This window comes from Anomalospiza imberbis, chromosome 2 (assembly GCF_031753505.1).
Source record: "Anomalospiza imberbis isolate Cuckoo-Finch-1a 21T00152 chromosome 2, ASM3175350v1, whole genome shotgun sequence".
Lineage (NCBI taxonomy): Eukaryota > Metazoa > Chordata > Aves > Passeriformes > Viduidae > Anomalospiza > Anomalospiza imberbis.
Window position 1 is genome coordinate 27,438,492 of NC_089682.1, and position 20,150 is coordinate 27,458,641.

At 37.9% G+C, this 20,150-nt stretch overlaps 2 protein-coding genes across 10 annotated transcripts in view; both read right to left on the reverse strand.

Moving 5' to 3' along the window:
• Positions 1-5,078, reverse strand: part of CCDC138 (coiled-coil domain containing 138) — a 31,756-nt gene extending 26,678 nt beyond the window's left edge. For all 5 annotated transcript variants that reach the window (XM_068180256.1, XM_068180255.1, XM_068180253.1 and 2 more), the window contains exons 1-5: positions 5,004-5,078; positions 2,904-2,964; positions 2,140-2,218; positions 1,312-1,427; positions 491-675 (exon numbers count right to left, since the gene is read on the reverse strand). In XM_068180256.1, the coding sequence (XP_068036357.1) occupies positions 491-675; positions 1,312-1,427; positions 2,140-2,218; positions 2,904-2,964; positions 5,004-5,078 (516 nt within the window). The remainder of the gene's footprint in view (positions 1-490; positions 676-1,311; positions 1,428-2,139; positions 2,219-2,903; positions 2,965-5,003) is intronic.
• Positions 5,079-6,107: 1,029 nt separating this feature from the next.
• Positions 6,108-20,150, reverse strand: part of RGPD4 (RANBP2 like and GRIP domain containing 4) — a 33,661-nt gene continuing 19,618 nt past the window's right edge. Inside the window, exons 21-30 of one of the 5 annotated variants that reach the window (XM_068180262.1) lie at positions 19,993-20,070; positions 15,207-15,374; positions 13,760-13,852; positions 12,722-12,915; positions 12,080-12,308; positions 11,504-11,602; positions 11,192-11,331; positions 9,395-9,668; positions 8,942-9,276; positions 6,108-6,685 (exon numbers count right to left, since the gene is read on the reverse strand). In XM_068180262.1, the coding sequence (XP_068036363.1) occupies positions 6,380-6,685; positions 8,942-9,276; positions 9,395-9,668; positions 11,192-11,331; positions 11,504-11,602; positions 12,080-12,308; positions 12,722-12,915; positions 13,760-13,852; positions 15,207-15,374; positions 19,993-20,070 (1,916 nt within the window). In that variant the 3' untranslated portion in view covers positions 6,108-6,379. Of the gene's footprint in view, positions 6,686-6,814; positions 7,078-8,941; positions 9,277-9,394; positions 9,669-11,191; positions 11,332-11,503; positions 11,603-12,079; positions 12,309-12,721; positions 12,919-13,759; positions 13,853-15,206; positions 15,375-15,491; positions 18,082-19,992; positions 20,071-20,150 lie in introns of those variants that run through there. The other 4 variants (XM_068180261.1, XM_068180264.1, XM_068180263.1 and 1 more) reach the window with 4 other exon arrangements.

Genomic DNA, 20,150 nt, shown 5'->3' on the forward strand with positions numbered 1-20,150 from the left:
CATATAAGACTATTAGTAGCCTAAAGCTGCTGGGGACAAACTGGTGGAATGAATAGAGAGATTTTGGAGGAGGCTATGAAGGCAAGTGCTTTGGAATGCCTAGAGTCAGGAGAACAGTTTCAGATGTTCTCAAGAGAAGCAATGCTTGTGAGTGCTTCCCTCTACACACACAGTGTCTAACAGACAGTCTTGGATGTAGAAACACTGTGTTCCAACTCCCTCAAGCTGAATCTGCCCACCTACCCATCTACCTGGTCAACCCAAAATTCAAGTCAAAGCATCATTACTGAATCACTGAATTAATCTAGAGGAAGATGAAAACACAGATTTAGTATATAAGTAACTGTGATTAATATAAAGTAATAGTAAAAAATATTAGTCTTAATATATAAGTAAGTTTTACTATATAAGTAATTCAAATTTCTTTCTCAAAAGTGAGAATATTCACAGCATTATTCAAAAAAAATTTGAAGGTGATTCCAGTTCTTACCTGGAGCTTCTGATGTATGACAAATAATTCATTGTAAATTTGACTGATGTGAGGTGGTATTAAACCTTGCCTATTGCATGCCTGAGCACCAGTTCCATGCACAATTTTCTTTAACAAACCATGGTTGATAATTTGGTCCATATTTTCTTGAGTATTTGCAGACAAATGAGATGGTAAAGTGAGGCCTGTCAACATGAGAAAAAAATGCATTTTACATTAAAAAATCACTCCTAGCTAAATATTGATATGATAGTTGTACAAAACCAGCAAAAATACGTTCTAGGAATTCCGAGTTACAAGTACAGAGCGAGACATATTAAAATGTGAAAGCAATCTAAAGAATTACAGAGACTTATCAAAGTTCTCGCTACATTATTTATTCAAACTGATCAAGAATCAACAGTTTTATAAGTAAAACCCTCCACTGCAGTATAGAAATCCCAGAGATATCTGTATGGAATCTATGCACAGACTGAATCATGTCACCAAAATCTCCTATTATTTTTGTAAGGGCTTCATGCAAGTGATTTGCTGCTGATTAGACCTTAGCCTGACATCTAAGAAAACAGGACAAGACTTAAGAAACTACTGGATGCCACATGAGAAAATAATGTTAGTATTGCTTCAAGTACGTCTCAACCTCATAAAATAATTCTAAAGAAAGTAGTCATGTGAAAGATAAAGTCCCCACATTAAAATACATTTCAGGTGACTAGTGTATTTCTGAATTGAACAGAAATACATTTACTAGGAAGTTTTTTAAGTTACATGTTATACTTCACAGAGAGTTGTAAGAATGCAAAAAATTAAGTCTTTATTACCTGTTCCCGTGTATATAGCTGTATTTTGTATTGCATCAGTTTCAGAGCAAATAATGCTGCTTTCTTCTATGTCTAGACCACTTGAACCACAAAAATAATCTTGCTCATCATCAAAACTAAAAGTACAAAAGAACACTAAATTACTCAATTCCTTTCTAACATGATACATGACAGAGACTGAAACAAGTCTGTATAAAAAGGCAAACATTGCTTAATGTAAGACTTTGTTACTTTACTGATAACAAAGAGCAGAGTTAAATCATTTGGATGAAAGGCATTATTACTCAGAAATCTCAACCACAGAAATTACATATTGCTGACTTAAAAGTTGTTAAAATAACTAGGCTTTTCATGCTGTAAGCACATGTAAATAACAGGTAAAACCAACACTCTCACCACAAACCACCAAATTCCTGGAGAATGAAAAATACAATCCCTCTTTTAAAATTATATTTTCCTGTTTGGTGTAAAATAGCCCTTAAAAGAGATTTCTTGGCATTTAGAATTGAATTATCTCTAAATAAACATAAATCTGTTTATCAGTCTGTGCTACTTCTTTCCTCCTAGTTAATTCTTTTATCACCTAGTTAAGTTTACGTCATTCCTGTATCCCCTTAGCAATTCCAAAATACAAAGGATTAGAAAGTGAAACAATATTCCTCATCAAAATCAACATCCTCATTATTGCATTAATTAGCTACAAACAGTTCTTTACTTAATAAGAAAACAAGAAACTTAAAACAACTTTTGCACAGTCCAAATACATCTGTATTATTTGGAGTTTTATGAGAAAAAAAGTAATAAAGGAAAAATAAAAACATCTCCTACCAATCCAAGTTTTTCAAACTTTTCTGGAAATCACTAGATCTGATGCCATTTTCTCTTCCAGTTTCAGTAAGTTCTGACTCTAAAGAACAATTTGATAAAGAAATAGTTATATTTTTCAGTGAGCTGTCAGTGCCACCTGAAATATATAAAATTGTAACAATTTCGCATTTCAGAAGCTGATATTAAGAAATCAATAAGGACTTATTATAAGTACTTGCCACGTTGTCCATGTAGGTTTAAGAACCAAAACCACCAATGATGCAGCCTGACAAATTATGAACTTAATTATAACAGCTTAAGCCATAGTAAGAATTATTCATTATTTAGCTTATGATTTGTCTTCCTTGAATTTTAGAGCTTGTCTGCCTATAGAAATTTTTCTGTAACGGAAGTCTTACAAATACATTGATTTAGCTTGCTGTCTACTTGCACCAGTTTCTGAAAGAGACCAAATGTGTTCTAAATATTAAACATTTATGTATCTTTAAATTAAAGCTAAATACATGCATTATGAAATAGACTGCTACCAACTAATTCAAGCAGGACTTAGAGACAAACAGGCTGTGAACCATTGTTCCCAAACATCCTTTGTGCTCTTTACTTGTTAACATTCCCAGGCTGGCTCCCAGTTATCACAACGCCCTGATCAAGATTACCTATCTATTTAAAATGAGAAAATACAAAACTAAATAAACTTAGGAACAATAAGCTTTAGTGTATGTTTTCCCTGTAAAAGATATCAAAGTACCATTGCTTTGTATTACCTTTGTAAACTAGGGAGCTTCTGCTTTTACATTTGGTATGCAATGCTCCTGAGAGGCAATCCTACAAGAAAGCACAAAACCATTGTACTCTAGTCAGAATTTTCATGGAAAAAGTATGTTACAACTTACTGGTTTAACAGTTAAACTGTCACACTTTGTGACAGAATTTTTACTACAAACTACTGGCTTTGAAAAGAGAGGGTTTTTTAATAGATAAATGTAAATGGTCCTCATATTAACATAAAGGGCAAATATATTCTCCACAGTCTAATAACAAAATACTCGTAATGCTCTATGTTAGAATCTTTAAGAAACTATAAAGCACTATGAAGACAGTAACATAAAATAAAGGCATGAATGTAGACAGGTAATTGTGGAAACAGTGCCATCTACCTTCATATCTAGGCCTTTTTTTAATGCCGAAGTTTCCTGCTCTACTTTTTCTTACTAATTTATAAGTACGTACTAAAAAAGTGAATGACAGAAATTTTAGGCTACAACCAAAATCAATTAAATGCACATTACAAAATATCAGACTCAAGGCAGCTCTCATGATCGTACTTGTTTCACTGCATCTCTCTGCTATGCTCTAGACCAAGTGATCAACTGCTGTATGTTCCTGCCCTTGAACAACTACTTTTCAATGAAATAACAAAGCACAGAAACACATAAACACTCCTTCCTTGCAAGCATTAAAGCCTCAGTACAAGTCTTTTAAAAATAAGTTTTTCAAATTACTTTAAAGTACAGTTCTGTAATTCAAAACAGAATATTCCCCAAGAAAAATTCCCCAGAGAATCTAGAACACCATCAAATGCTATTCAAGTTGCAAATCCTTCTGCAAGAACTAAGGGCACATACAGCCTGATTTTAGCTCAAAATCTTCATATCACATTCGAGATGGCTCCTGATCCTAAAACGGCAAGCTACTCTTCCTAAGAAAAAAAAAAGGCTGGGTTTTGTATTCACTGATGATTCCCAGGACTAACTCAGGATCCCAATCTAACTATGTACCTAACTCAATTTCAATCTCTCCTAATCTTTGGTTGCTCGTGGGTATTCTTCCACCATATTTCTTCCCCTTGCAGCATGAGTCTGAGCATTTAAGGCCTGTTATCGCCCAGACACACTGGAAGCATTTGACCCAGGGAATACAGAGGGATGAAAACAACTGCAAAAATTTGTTTTACTGAAAGATAAGCAGAATTCAGGCAAAAGAAAGTTGCCTGGCCAGCAAGCACTCCTTCTGCCAAGTATCAAAGACTTCTGAAACACCACAATGGGGGGTCTGTGGTGCTGAATTTTTAGGCAGATCAGCAGATCACTTTTGACTTGTCAGCACCGCTCCTTCATTCATCTGAGTGCAAAGAACCCAGCCTTCTATGCGTAAAATAACTTTGCCAAACCTTGGCAAGGGACTGACACCCATCATAATTAACGGCCTGGTCATTGCAGCAGTCTCTAATGAACCATGGGTTTGATTCCTGATTGACTAGATATGGAACAATTTCCTGCTCTCTCAACAGAGCTAATCACTAAGCTTTACAAAAAAAAAAAATCACAAATACCCCTAATACCTTCGAAGTAAGGCTGTCAATTACTGTGGCAAAAAAAAAAAAAAAAAAAAAGAAAAAAAAAAAAAAGAAAAATGAGTTATCCTATTATATACACTTCATACAAGCTTAATATACTTCTAAGAGGATTCACATATTTTCTCACTCAACGGGCAGGCACCAGGTCTTAGGCAAAACCTGTACGCTAAACTGTGTCTTGGCACCACGGAGAATCTGGAATTGCAATTTCCAGGGAAATTTCCTCCTCAGACAAAGAGGACTCTTCAGCACTTCAACTCTAAGGCAATCGGAGCGTGCGGTGAGGGACAGGAGCAGCAAGAGCACGTAACCTGCTCAAGTCTGTTTAAACCCCTCCTGTCGCGCACTGCCCCGCTCCGCAGCAGTACGGCACCCACAATGAACCCGAGGCAGCCGACAGGCCCCCCACCCTCCATCTCTCCAAACACTCCAGGGACGCGGCGAGGAGGAAATGGCTTTTCTGCCGCCTCCTCCTCCCCGCAGGCCGCCCGCCCCGGCCCCGTCTCACCCCCGCCGGCCCCTGCGGGCAGCGCCGCTGCAGCCCCCGGGCGGAGCGGCCGCGGCCGGGCCCCGGGCCCGCCATGGCGGCACCGCCGCGCGCGAACCAACCGCCACGAGCCGCGCAGGCGCACTCGGGGCCGCGGGCAGCCCCCGGGCAGGGCAGGGGGAGCGCACATCATCATCACCATCATCACCATCACCATCATCAAACACACCGCTCCTCTCCACCCCCGGCACAGCGCGGCCTCGCGTCCAACCGCGACCGAACAGCTCTCCGACAACTGGACCACGCGGTGCCACCTCCTTATACACCTCCAGCGACGGCGATTCCAACACAGCCGGGGGCCGCCCGTGCCGATGCCCAATCAGCCTTTCTCGGAAGAAATTCATCCTGCTGTCCTACCTGAACCTGCCCTCGCACAGCGCAAGTCCAGCCCTGTCTACGTCCTATTGTCTCGTCGCTGGTTGCCCCAGCTCCAGGCTCCTTTGAGTGGTTGTACAAAGCAGTAAGGTCCCTGAGGACCCCTGAAGATGTATTACTGCGATCCTTTAAAAATAAATAAACTCCCAAATAAAGCTAACATAAAAGTGTGTTGCCAGCACCGAGCTGTAGAGTACCAGTTTAAATGAACCCCGCGTTTACCCATGCATACTCACTCTTGAGAGGCGAAGTTGTAAAAGGTACAAGCACGCTGGAATACAGAAGCTAGAGCCTGCAGCAAGGTCAGAGAAGCTGGCCACAGCTAGTAAACACTGAGCAGAGTCAGAGGGTTATACTTGAAGTATGTCAGGTAAAATACCAGCGCTAAGTAGATAATTTTCATTAAGCCAAGTTTTTTAGAAATAGTTTAAACACAAAAACAAATGTGGCATTATTGCTCTAGCAAAACACTGATCAATCATTAAAAAACTATGCAGACAGAACAAACCAACACCTACCTGGCGCAGCCTGCTTTCTGCACACTGCAATACCCATTACCTTTCAAAGGCCTTCAGTGTACTGTCCAACAATTTGCAACTACAATCTGCATATTCAAAAGAGCTTCATGAGAGCAAGAACCAAGTTATGCAAGTTATCTTCTTTTAAACAAACCAAAGAGAAGACAAGACATTTATTTTAACAAGACTAGGATTTAATTTTTAAAATTTGACACTTAATACAAATATGTCAGGATAACACAAATACACCTGAAATATGCCAGTGCCTGAACTTTATTTACCATGCAAAAAAATTAATTAGAACACATAAAAAATTCAACTATAGCCTGTAATTTTACATTTATACATCAGAAGTGTCCATTTTAAGAAGTTGAAATAACTAGTCAATAACATCTAAGTACTGATTTATACTGCAAAAACATCTGTATACTCAGAGAAATAATTCTATATTTGCCCACAGTCTGTAATGACAATTCTTCCATTTACTAGCCCTTTAGGAGAACCAAAGGATTCGATCTTTTTCACAACATCCATTCCATCTTTCACAAACCCAAATACCACATGCTTGAAGTCCAAGTGTTCTGCTTTTTTAAGTGTTATAAAGAATTGAGAATTATTTGTATCCCTGCCCTTATTTGCCATTGACAACAATCCAGGACCAGTGTGTTTCACTGTGAAATTCTCATCTTCAAATGCTGTTCCATAAATTGACCGTCCACCTGTTCCATCATGGTTAGTTATATCTCCTCCCTAAAAAAAAATCCAAAAAAAAAAACCAACAAAACAGACAGACATAGCATTAACTGAAAAGTCCTAAAACACAACCCAAAAGTTTTATTTCCTTTCAACAGTAAAGACTTTGTTTTGGAAGAAATCTTCATTTTCACAAGTATCAATATCTGCTTAGATGTAGGGCTTCCCAGCTTCAGCAGGTTTGTTCATGGTAAGGGAAGCAGTAGTAGAAGGTGTATCCCTTGTTTATTCTGAACACAGCACTTTATCTTCCTGCTCCCCATGGTGACATTCCTCTAGGCCTGTCATTCCTACTATCTGCATGGCTTGGCCCTGGAAGCTGCCTGGACCTGCATTAACTCACTGAAGGCCTGTCCTTGCTTAGTCCCTGCAGGCACAGAATTAATCACCTGAAAAAAGGTTAACAAAGCAGTGACCAGTAATTCCATACAGCTTTGCCACATAACTGGTTGAGCAGCATGGTAAGTGTGTCTTCTATCTTTCTGGAAGGTAGCAAACTTCTGGTTCCTGATAATTTGAGTATACACATAAAGGTGACAGTGCAAATTGTATCTGTACAGCCTTAGTTCTCATTGAAGAGCTTCTCACTGTACCTCAAGAAAGTTCAGCCAAGCAAAGCAAACTTAAAATATACTCATTTAATGTGATAAAAGTTCACTTTATCAAGGCACACATGGTGCAGTTAATTGCTTTAAAAGAAAGTCTGCTCCTTTCTAGACTGTGGAATACCCTGAAATAAGCTTAAATCCTAAATGAGTTTATCAGAAAGGCACAAGGGTTTAACAAAAGAAGCATTAAGTGCATACTTCAGACACACATAGATAGCCAATAGAAAGACAGACTAATATTTTATTCTGGTGACAAGCCATTCATATACTATCACAGAATGGTTTACATTGGAAAGGCCCTTTAGGATCACCTAGAACTCCCCTGCCATGGGCAAGGACACCTAGAAATAGGACCAGGCTGCTCAGAGCTCCATCCAGCCTGGTCTAGAACACTGATAGGGATAAGGCATCTACAGCTTCTCTGGGCAACTTGTTCCAGTGTCCCACCACCCTCACAGCAAACTTTCTCCTAACATCTATTCTGAACCTACTCTCTTTTACCTAGAAGCCATTCCCCCCCATGTCCTGTGACTACATGCGCTTGTAAAATGTTTCCCTCCATCTTTCTTGTAGACTCCCTTCAGGTTCTGGAATGACACCATTACATCACCTCTTTTCCAGGCTGAAGAAATTTAATTCTCTTAGCCTTCCCTCACAGGAGCAGTGCTCCATCCTTCTTAAAAGTCTTGGCCCTCCTCTGGACTCACTCCAACAGGCTGAAGTCCTTCCCATTACTTTTGTATATTATTTTCCTGTATTACTGTATACATCTGGGCTTGTAGAAAGTCATCTACATGCCTCATCTTCGGGGATGTAGTGACATGCAGATCATTAACACAGCATGTACTGATGTTGGTTCATTTTGCCTGTTCCAAGTTACCAAAACTCAGTAAACTATTGATGAGAATTTTAAGAAAGGTCTATCTGAGCTATGATCAATCTCCTAAGCCTTCAGCATTTACGAAGAATTTGCCAGTGCTACTGAATGCACACAGAGGTTTAAAACCAACACTGTCTACCTAGGGTTACAGATGCACTGGAGGCTGATGCTCTCTGCACAAATCTTGATGTTTTTGGAAGCTGGCCACTGCATGGTAATTGGACCTACAAGACTTATTTTAGATTGAAACCTAACAGCTATGATACTTGAAATATCAGTTTTAAAGTGCACATTATTCGAAATATGAAGTGTACTTTAGAGTCCAAGAGAAGCCTGGAAAGCAAGTGTTCTTAACAGGTGAGCAAATAGAAGCTATTCTCTGGATACAGAGAGAAGGATGAATGGTAGTTTTGGGAATGCCTACTTTCCTTGGTGTTCCTGTTCTGCAACAGGCCCCTTGTCCATTGTAAGAGGACTCCACCTCCCTCTATTTTTTTTTTTTCTTTCAGCCTGTCATGATAGAACTAGGAAACACTGAAGCATGAGGCCACTGGTAGACACAGGTGAAAAGTATCTTAGGGTACCATGTGCTGCCTGCATCGTTTCTCAGCTCCTTGTAGGGAAAGGACAGAGGAGACTGTCCTGCACAGTGGATCTGTGTTGCCAACAAGAATGTGCTACTCTGCATAAGTCATTTTTTGAAATGCCATTGTTAGTCAAGATGCATCTCATTCTCTCAGTGAAGAGTCTTCCTTTTATGCTTACCTGACACACAAAGTCTGTGACTATTCTGTGAAAGCGAGAGTTCTTGAATCCAAATCCTTTCTCTCCTGTGCACAGGGCTCTGAAATTTTCAGCAGTTCGAGGTACAATATTTGCAAACAGCTCCATGGTTATGTGTCCTAAAGGTTCATCATCAGCAGAAACTTCAAAATATACAACAGGGTTGGTGTCCTTTGACAGTCCTGCTGCTAAAGACAAGTGCCCCTTCTGTAGTTCTGACAAGCTTAGCTGGCATTCTTCAAACATCTTCTTGAAAGAATTGGCCATTTCTTGGCTTTTAAATCTGACTGCAAATTGCTCCACTTTTACTTCACCATCTGAAAATAAATCCAAGAAGGTCTGTTTAGTTTCATCTTGTAGTAATCTCCAGGGAAAAACAAAACACAGAAACTACAGACCACCTAATAAAAACAAAGACCACCTGAAAAAACTCACCAGCATAATCTGTGGCTGTCCAAATGAAAGCATTATTTGATGTATCAGAGGGCACTAAGTTCATTTCTTTGGTGATAACATGGTTTGCACAGACTTTAAGAACTTGGTCTCTTCTCATTAGGACTCTATAGTATTTCTTCTGTGTATGGAAGAGTATTTTGATCTCCCCAACACCACGCTCTTTCCACTGAGTAACATCTCTGTCCCATCTGTAAAGTTTTGCCCTCTCCTTGAAGAGAATTTCTTCATCTTCTTCTCCAGATTTTACCTCCACCTAAAAAACAGCACAGTAGACTGAGAACCTGTGATTTCCTACAAAGATATTAAATAATTACATATACTTCTGAAGACTGACATATTATAATGGAAAATTATTCAGTGTGTTCTTTTCACCAACACCCAATTCATCACATCAAAATGGGTAAAACATTTTCAAAATTTAGGAGCCACAAATTCCACTATTTGAGAATTACAGCACTGCAATCCTCCTTCACCATGCTACATGTAGTTGTGGTGGGTGTCTGTTGTTTTTGCTTTGGGAATGTTTTGCTTGGTTGGGTTTTGGTGGGATTTTCTTTATGTGTGGGGTTTTTTTTTTTCTTTTAACAAAACTCCAAGACTTTATCAAGTGTTCTGGCAAGTTCTCCAAGTTTCAGGTTTGCTGAATGATGTGCACACTGAGAAGTGAAGATGAAGTACTGTTACAATTCCAGGAGTCACCTTTAGCACATTATTAAAGAATTCGATATTTGCATTTGAACAGAATAAACACCAAGTATACAAAACTTTGGCCTGACAGCCTCTCCACCTCACTTTATGTATGCATTTACTGGCCTCTAATTCCCTTTATTTAGCACTTCTCCAAAGACATGGAACACTTGAGAGAACTGGAGAAATATCTGACAAAATACTGTTTGTGAATCTCCAAAAGGGAAGCAGAGAAGAAAAGCATCATAGAAGTCATAATGTGACACACAGATGAGCAAAGGCACACCAAATTTTCAAGAAGTTGAAGGCACGTTACAAAACAGATCAGACAAGCTGTTCAAATTGAAGGACACCACATGCAGTTCCTTTGCACTCTATTTGCCTTGCTCAATAATTTTACTAATCTATAGTTAAATTGTATTATTTATGGAAAGGTCAGACAATATGATGATATCATCAAAAGAGTCTGAAATGGTTACTAGGCTAAAAACCAATCAAGACATGAATAACTGTGTGAAGTCTCAGTAAGTTATAAGGCTACCTTCAAAGCTGAAGGTTCTCCTACTTCTTGAAAAAGCATTTATTTTCAAACTAAACAAGTTAGTTCCCTTAGCCTTCATCCCTTAGTGATGTTAACTGTATGTAATTTTGCTTAGTGATTCTAGAAATATTTTGCCTAGCTTAAAAATTCTTAGTTGCCATGGCTTTCACAGAACTGAATCTACAGGTCACTGATACAAAGCCATAGCAGAGTTGTATAAGCCTAGCAGTTATTCAGTTCCCCTTCCTGATTTTCAGCTGTGCTATATAAATGGTTTAGCTTTTATGCGCTATGTACAAATTTGCATCCTCATCAACTCTCAAATTATAAAATCACTTTTGAAGATTTTAACTGAGGCACCAGACACCTCCCCAGGGCTATGCTGTACTAGGATTTAAAACAACAGGTGCTTCAAGATAATGTAAAACATGCAGAACAAGGCACAGCAACAGAGAAAGCAAAACTAGTTAATCAAAACATTTTAAAGCTTGCTGTGTTAGCAGAAATGTTTATCTTAATGATGCTTTATATTCCAGAAGTCATCTTACCTCTGGTAAGGACACAATTGGCTCAAAGTGGATATCATCACTATGTACTACCTCATCATCACTACCACCTTCATCTTCATCTTTACGGGTGGTATCTCCAAACACAGTTGCTCCTGTATTTGCCCATTTGAAGTTTTTATCTACAATTAAGAGAGTTACATTTTAAACTAAGTGTAGTTTTTTTTTCCTCCCTGACAAAAACTTGCAAAAAATTGTTGTTTCTAATGATCAGCAGCAATTTTGTGCACAAAAGGTGTATTATATGAAGCAAAAGTCCAGCTGAGGTTTGTCTCAGAGACTAGCTGAACTCACCTTTTGAGCCAAAAGCAAAGTCTTCAGAACTTTTGGATGCCAGATCTGCAAATGACAGGCCTGCAGTATTGCCAAAACCAAATGAGATGATTCTGTTTTCTGTCAAATAAAAAACAGAAAGTCAAAGATGTTTCTGTACTTTCTTAAAGAAAATTCATTTATGTAGTCACAAGAATAAACCGGAGAACCGTCTACAGCATTTTTTCCTCCCAATAAATTTAAAGTTCGAATGACACTTCATAATGACCATCATTTATGGTTTGAAAAATGGGCTCAAGACTCTGAGTTTTGGCATACTACTTATATGCAGATCCACAGAGCTCATACGGTATTTAACAGTAAACTAATGAAAGTACATCAGATTTAAAATACACAATAGACACTAGCATTGTTTTGTTGCAGCAAAATTCAACTCAAAATTTGATACATGCACATTTTTACCAGCCTGGTACCCGTGTTTCTAAATTCAATATTGGTACTACTTCTCCCCACAACAGCAACTATGCTGGGTAAACTGATCCACAGAAAAGCATAGTTTCCTACAAAAAAATCTCAAGAGTATACCCCTGACCTTACCTTGTGTTGACTCTGAACCATCTGAATCACTCTTTTTAGTTGACAAATCTACAGGTTTGTCTTCAGCTCGTGATGAGGTCTGTGATACTTGCACAGTTTCTGTGGTGGAATGTGGTTCTTCACTGCTGGAACCTGATTTGACACATACTGTCACTTCATCTTTTGATGGAGCAGGTATTTCTTCCTTACTGGTACACATTAAGTCACTTGAGCTTACAATTTCATTCTCCTGCAATTAATCAAAAAAGTAATGTAATAGCTAAATAAGTTAGAAGACCTTAGGATCCAAACCTCCTCCCCAGGAGTCTAAGAACAGTCCTCACCAAAAAAAAAAAAAAAAAAAAAGAACACCAAGAAAAGTTGCTGTAAGCTTTCTGCAGTTTTTCATTACAGTTAACACATAAAGATGTTAACTTGACAAGAGACTGAAGTATCTTTGAAGTAGTCTGTTTTCAAAAACATACTATTATTTCCTGAAATAAAATCTCCTGTGTTGGCACACACTTGAGGCACACATACAAAAACACTAAAATAATTTTTCTGCACTGGATATTTTAGTTCTAAAACTGTACTGTCTCACACATATATGAAGTAATTGTACAAGTCTAATAACAAGAAGTTCAGTAAAGATTTAGCTCTTACTTTCATTTCTTGAATTTGAACTTCTGACTTTAAGTCTTCTAGACTGTCGCCTTCAGTATCAGTACTGACACCACAAACAGATGTAGAAGGAACCTGCAGAGCTTTTGTTTCATCTTTCTCCTCAGGAGCTGGTTTCTTTTCCAAAGTAGCAACACATTCTCTTTCCTTGCTGAAATCACTTTTTCTTGCAAGGCCTGCTGTAAAGAATTAATGGAAAATAGCTGTGAAGGCAGCTACATACTGAAATAACTTTTAGCCCTGGCATTTTAAGTTAACCTCATAATAACCAGATCAACTTGAAGACAGACTTCTTGAGTTTCACAGACTGCATTACTGCTTAAATAGTGGAAGTGAAGACTAACTAACCTAACATGGAGTAACTAGGATTGAAAATACATAATCTGTGGTTTTTTACTGCTATCAGGGAATTTCCATGCAATGATGAAGAACTTCATTATGCAGCTGCCACTACTACTAACTTCCTTCAGTATCTCCTATTACAGCACATATCCTCAAAAAAACCCAAACTTTACTTCTAAAAGTGCCTACCCAGACTTCAAGTTATGCAACGCTGAAGTGTGAGACACAGTCAGACATACTTGTATTTATCTACACTTGTATTTTTAGTATAAAGACCAAATAGCATTTTTTCAGATTGAACAACATTAACTCACAAGCTTCAGTTGAGTAACTGCAGAAGTAGCAAGTTTTCAAATATTTAGACAACTTTCTCTTGAGCAGTATCATGCCAAGCTGAATTTTTCATATTCAGAAGGAGCTCCAGATAGGAAGACACTTTGATGTTCTTGTTTAGAGATCACCTGGAATGTACATTTCTCTTGCAGGTACCCCTTTACTGCTAACTAGCAATTTAACATACTGAGCTTAATTCTGTACATTGAGATGCAGGTTTTCTACACCCAGCTTCTAAAAACCATCCCAGGAAACATAAAATTAACCTCTGCCCATGTGTCCTTCAGATTCAGAGTTTATGTTTCAATACATGAAGCACAATAATTAAATTTTCTTAAGACATACCTTTAACAGGAACTTGCCCTTTCTTTTTCTCTTCTGAATGACTACGATAGAGTCTTCCATTAAGTTTCTTAACAGCTGTTTCATAATCTTCATCTTAAACACAAAGAAAAAATAAAGAGTAAGTCCTCAGGCACACTCTAGGTCAGAGAAGTCTACTAAGCCCTTCCAAATCACAAGGCTAGCAGGCATATGTAAATTTTGCTTATATTTTAAGAGTTACACAAATCAACAAGTAAGCTGTCACTTCTTTATTTGTTTACATGTGCTCCAGAGTGCAGTTAACACTTTCCCAGCCTAGACTGCTACAGATACATGGCACAGGTTTTCTTTTTAGAAAATATATTTCTTACTCAGTGATTTTATTAAGATGACCACTAAACAGATTTAGGAAAGAAGACTGAAGATTTTTTAGATAAAAACTTGCTCAGGTAGGGGGAAGGAGGCTTGTCTTCTCCCATTTTCTGTTGAATACAATGTTTCAGAACTTCCATTTAAAGTATTACCTGCTGAATAAATCAACCTTAATTACATGCAGTAAGGTTTGACAAAGTAAGATTACTAACAGTATTAGGAATTGGCTTAGAAGAAAATTAACATTAGTATAGCACTCAGGGAACCTGATTGTTTTTAATAAAAAATGCTTTATATTTGTCTCAAAATATTTAGTAAAGTAGGTCTCTTGCTCAAATGCCTCTTACCTAACCATATGCCTTAGTAATCATGTCAACACCCATAATACACCAAACAAATGCCCTTTAATCACTCCTGGGCCTCCACCATGCTATTCTGTTTTGAAGACTTGAGTGTACATCTGGCCATAAGGACACTGACAGGATTACTTCCCACTGGCCCCACAAAAATATTTCAGTGTCTAATGGTTCTAACAGTGCTGAGTATCTCAGGTTGGAAAGGACCCATAAGGATCACCAACTGCAGCACCCTGCTCCTTGCAGGACTACCTAAAGCAAGCCATATGACTAAGTGCATCACCCAGACATTGCTTGGCCTCTGAGGAGTGTATTGCTCTAACTGCTGTCCTGGGGAGCTTGTTCTAGGGCCTGACCACCCTCTTAAAGAAAAACCTTTTCCTAATCTGAACCTCCCTGACAGTTTCACTCCATTTCCTTGTATCCTATAGCTGAGCAGCAGAAAGAGGAGATCAGCATGTCCTCCTCTGCTGATCCCTTGAGGAAGTTTTGGACTGTGATGACATCACCCCATAGCCTTGTCTTCTCCCAGCTGAACAAACCAAGTGACCTCAGCCACTCCCCCCGAGTCTGGCACCCAAGGCTGTTCACCTTGGTCACCCTCCAACAATTTCATATCCTTCTTACACAGAGGGACCCAAAACTGCACACAGTGCTCAAGGTGGGGCTGCACCAGTGCAATGTATTACATCCTTTCCCCACAAAAAAGCAGTACAAATATGAATTTTGGCATTTCTTACCATCATCCTCGTCACTCACATATCCAGGCTTATTCTTGTAACAGAAGAATGTTGAAGGGAGCTTGAGGAAGTCAGCAAGAGCTCTCTGTTCAGGAGTAGGTGTTAACTCGTAAACTATTACAACCTCATCAGATGGAACATCATCCTCTGACACTGTGGTCTTCTCAGCTTTTTTACAGAAATTGAACAAACCATTAAAACAGAATAATTTCAGAACAGGAAATAACATTAATCCCACATAATTATGGAACCAAATTAATTCTAAGGGCCTACATATTTTCTGTACTGTTGATAGACAGGAAACAAAAATCAAACTTACAGGATGCAAGGACAGAACAGCAAAACTTACACACCATTTTATTGCTTTTGGAATGCAAGTATTAAAACGAAACATGGCTGCAGCTTTATATTATTAAAACGATTGTTTAATTAAGTCCTCATGTCAAATAAGAGATAGCTACAGAGAAGAGTGACAAAGGTGACAAACAGAGGTAAACAAGCAAACTTCAGGCCTGAAAAAGTGAAGTTGTGTACAACAACCTATCCAAACAACTGAATAGAACTGATTTCAGATTACTTATGGGATTGCTGAGCTTTTAATTAGCTAATGATAAATTCACTATAATAGCTGTTGCTAAAACTTTGATTGTTAAAAAAGTAAAGTAATTCTTAGTTTCACTATCAAACAACAAAAAACCATTGCTTTCAGCCTATTTAACTAGCTTTTGCAGCATGGAAATATCACCATCAGTTGTATTATTTAGCTTTTTGTCTTCTTGCCTTCAACATTAAGTTATTCCTTCCACCAGTACTGAGAAAAGTGCACGATCAGTGCAAAGGTTAAAGGTGAAAGTAAAGTCTAAAGCAAATTGCAGATAAAATATATGGCTGCAAGACAGCTTTGGAAACAAATATTTGAGTTTATTATGAGAGAATGCAAGGAAAGAGGGAGGATATAGCAATTTAAACATCAGGTATGATTTGGTTTGGGTTCTGCTTGTTTAGGTTTACTGTTGTTTTGAGAAGGGAAATTTGGGGATAAAGGGCTAAGAAATAAATCTGTGAATTATTTTTAAGAATTACCTCATAAGCACATCAATAGCCACAACAGCTATGGCTGTTGTGGCTACAATGATTGCTTTAGTACCTCAGCCTATTTGCTAACAGCCTATTATCTGTTCTCCAGATTTAATTTAGTCAGTATCTGAAGGGTGGTCTCAAAAGCTTGCTGTAATTTTCATTAAAAAAATACTTTTGTAAGTCTGTGGTAGAGTGTAATCAGAGGAAACCTAAATAACCAGCTAGAAACCAAAGTAGTACCCAGTTCCTGAAAAGCATTGATTTTTCTGATCATACAATTTAACTTATCATTGCAAGAGGAGAAAAGGACATAGGAGACAGGTTTATAGACATGTCCTTTGATCCTCTGAGACAACTAACACACTAAAATAAGTCTGTTTATTAAAAGCAGTTTTCATTACTTTTTACTTAATCGCCAAGTAGATTAAGAGCAGCATAAAGTAAAGTAACACCAAAATCCCAAGTACTGATTCAAACATAATTATTTTTTCAAAGTATTACCTATTCAGTCTTTGCCTCACCTTTGTTTACAAGTTGATAATTTCAGGCATTTATACACCAGAACTATAAAGTAACTCAAACCCACCACCAGCACTCTCTTGTAGATTAATTCTTTTTGCTCAGATTTTTAGATCTCATTAAGTTCTCTGAGCCTGCAGAAAGTATGTGTAGGATAAAATTCCTGAACAGCAAATTTCTAAGTTCGTATCATGACTGCAAGACATACATGTTTTCATACATCTTTTCAGAATCTTATCCAAAAAACTAAGTCACCCTAGCTGAGTTAAGGATTAGAAGGATATCTAGTACTGTGTTGTGAAGATATGCAGATATCTTGCATATTACTATGTGTTTTATTCTTTCTGGTTAGTTTAGCAAGTGTCTTAAGTGGACTAAGTTTGCATCAAGTTCACCTAAGGTTTAAGTGTGGAGCATTTAGTCCTACAACAAGAAGCAGCTTTCCTTAGGATCAGAAAATTTTCAAAAATTTATCTTTGAATATAACACAACACTTCTTTCAAGTCAGGTAGATGGTAAAAGTATGTGCTTTCTTTAATTTGAGCAGTAGAAATCTAGCTAGAAGCCGTGGCAACAAATACACTGTTCCAGTGTTTTACCACACTCATCGCTCATCAGGTTTGACATAACTTAAAAAGAGTTATTTATCATGCAGTCTCTTTCAGTACTTTGGGCAAAATAGCTGAATAAGAGAAATACATTTAAGGTCACTTCAAATTAGTCAATAGGTAAAGTTCTTAGGGAAACTGATCTATCAAACATTGGAATAATCGTCTAGTGCTCCAAACATCTACTCAAAATGATGAAAGACTTCAACAACAAAGATTACTGTTGCAAACACCTTAAATATATCTTTACAGGCAGCCATGAAATAAAAAGCCACACAAACATACAATATATTCTGAAAAGACCTGGTTTTAGGATAATAGAACTTACTAACAATTGTGTAGATTTTTTCACCCAGAGTAGAATATGGAAGAAAAAAAATTCAGGACAATATCATGCACAACAGTTCTTTTCAATGCTGTACTGTATTTTCACTTTTGTTTGAACTGACATTAAATCTCTCTAGCTAGTCACAATACTGATATTTCCCCTCATGTATTGATCGATGAATATCTTCTGAATATAAGAGGAAAGCACCAGTTTAAACCCTAAAGCATGTAACAAGTACAGTAGCCTGGAACTGACATGATTCAAACTTGTAAAGAACTGCTGTGGTTTAAGTCCAGCTGGCAATTAAGTGCCACAGAGCTACTGGCTCACATCCTGTAACCTGGTAGAATGGCGAGGAGAATCACATGTAAAATTTGTAGGTGGAGATAAGAACAGTTTAGAAACTGAAACAGCAGTGACACGTAACAAATAATAATATTAAAATGAAAAAGCAAAACTCAAGGAAAAACAAGTGAGGCACAATATAGCTGCTCACTACCTGCTGACCAATGCCAGACTCCATCCCACACTCCTACTGGCCCCTCTTCCAGATAATTCCACAAGTTTATAAACTGGGCATGATGTTCTATGGTGTGGAATATCCCTTTGTCCACTTCAAGCAAAGCTCCCTCCCAAGCTTTTGTGTACCTCCTCAATGGCACAGCATGAGACAAAAAAAAGTCCTTGACTTAGGGTAAGCACTGCTTAGCAGCAACCACCACATCAGTGTGTAATCAGTATTGTTCTCACACTGAATCCAAAACCCAGCACTGTGCACCAGCTACTGAGAAAAAAATTAACTTTATCCCAGCCAAAACTAGAAAAAGAACTTACAAGAAGTTTATGACCTGACCTGAGAAAAAGGTAAAATGTGTGGAGGTGCAGAACTACTGAGGTTAAATTTCTTTTGAATGTTGTTCTAGCACAACTCAGAAGCCATCCCAAAAGAAATTCCCCATAAGAAAAATTTGTATCATATTTGTATTGGATAGGCTTGAAAACCTAGTTTAGGAAGGACTTCTCAAAATCCTTTACTATTAAGTCAGAGTTCAAGAACCAAAAAATTACACTGAAGACAATTATAAACTGTAAACAAATGACTAAAAATATTACCATAACCTAATTATCAGAAAAGTAGAAGTGAAGAACAGTCTTAAGTACCAGAAAGGCTTATTTTGTTTGTTTCTTTAAATACATCCCCCCTGCCATATGCCCCCAATATAAAACCACAATCAATTTGAGATAGGAAAAGTTCTTGCATGTGTGCATTGGCACAGAATGATTAGTCACTCCACATTATGGACACCATATTATGAAAATAGAACTTAATTGTTCACAAACTCCATCCACAGGGATGCTTGAAAACACAGAGCAAGTGACTTTAGGTTATGTATACAGAACAGCAATTCAGTGTTCAAGTCAGAACAGCTTATCAAATGACATTTTCACACTTTGAAACAATGTAAGACTCTAATACTGGAAGACCATCTTATGCAGACTAAAAGTTTGTTATTTAAAATTAAAATACTTTTAAAACCGTGTAAGCTGAGCATGCTTACAGCAAGCATACTTGCAAGCAGCACTGGTAGTAACATATATTCAAACTATAAGCTGTAACAGTTTTGTTTACAGGGTCTGAATGTAAACAAATTGGTTACAAATTGGCAGAAATTTTCTAGCCAGCTAAGGCGGAGTTCAGATCATACATGAAGGAGGCTCTCACTTCTGTGCACTCTTTCTTTTTAAAAGTGCAGCAGTTAACAGTGACAATCGGGAACTGAAGGGAACACTTCCACAGAGGCTAAATACATTCAAGCTCTTTACTGGATAACCTGTCTCAAGATCTTCAGACTATTTCATTGATACAGAGTAAACCACATTAGGCACAAGACATTCTCTGAAAACAAAAATGTAATTTCTCTAGAAAAATGGAATTTAAGAGATCCAGTGTGCACGCATAGTAAAACTGGGATGGAAGAAGTGCAGGCCACATATCCTCAAAAAATAAGGCAAACAGAAGCCAAAAGCTTGAACAGGGCCATCCATTGTGCTGGCTCATGTAAACATACTAAGGGCTAGAAACATTCTTTAACAGGGCAAATACAATAGTCAGACACACAATTTCAAGTACTCTCCTTCAGCATGCATGTTAATTATAAGGATTACTGAGCCAGCTGCTTTGACCCATCTGAGTTATTGTCCATGCCTGCTAGAGTGTTTTTATCACACATTCAGTGCAGTATGTAAATACCTTTACAATCAGGCTGCATGGAGGATGTGCTTGTCCAAAAGGCCATGGGATTAGATTTAAAGAGGCTAAAATTAAATCCTAAAAAAATAAATTGTTGGTATATAAGTGTTTACCTGGAATTTTAAAAGGAGAGAACAGACTTATCTATGTTCTGCAAG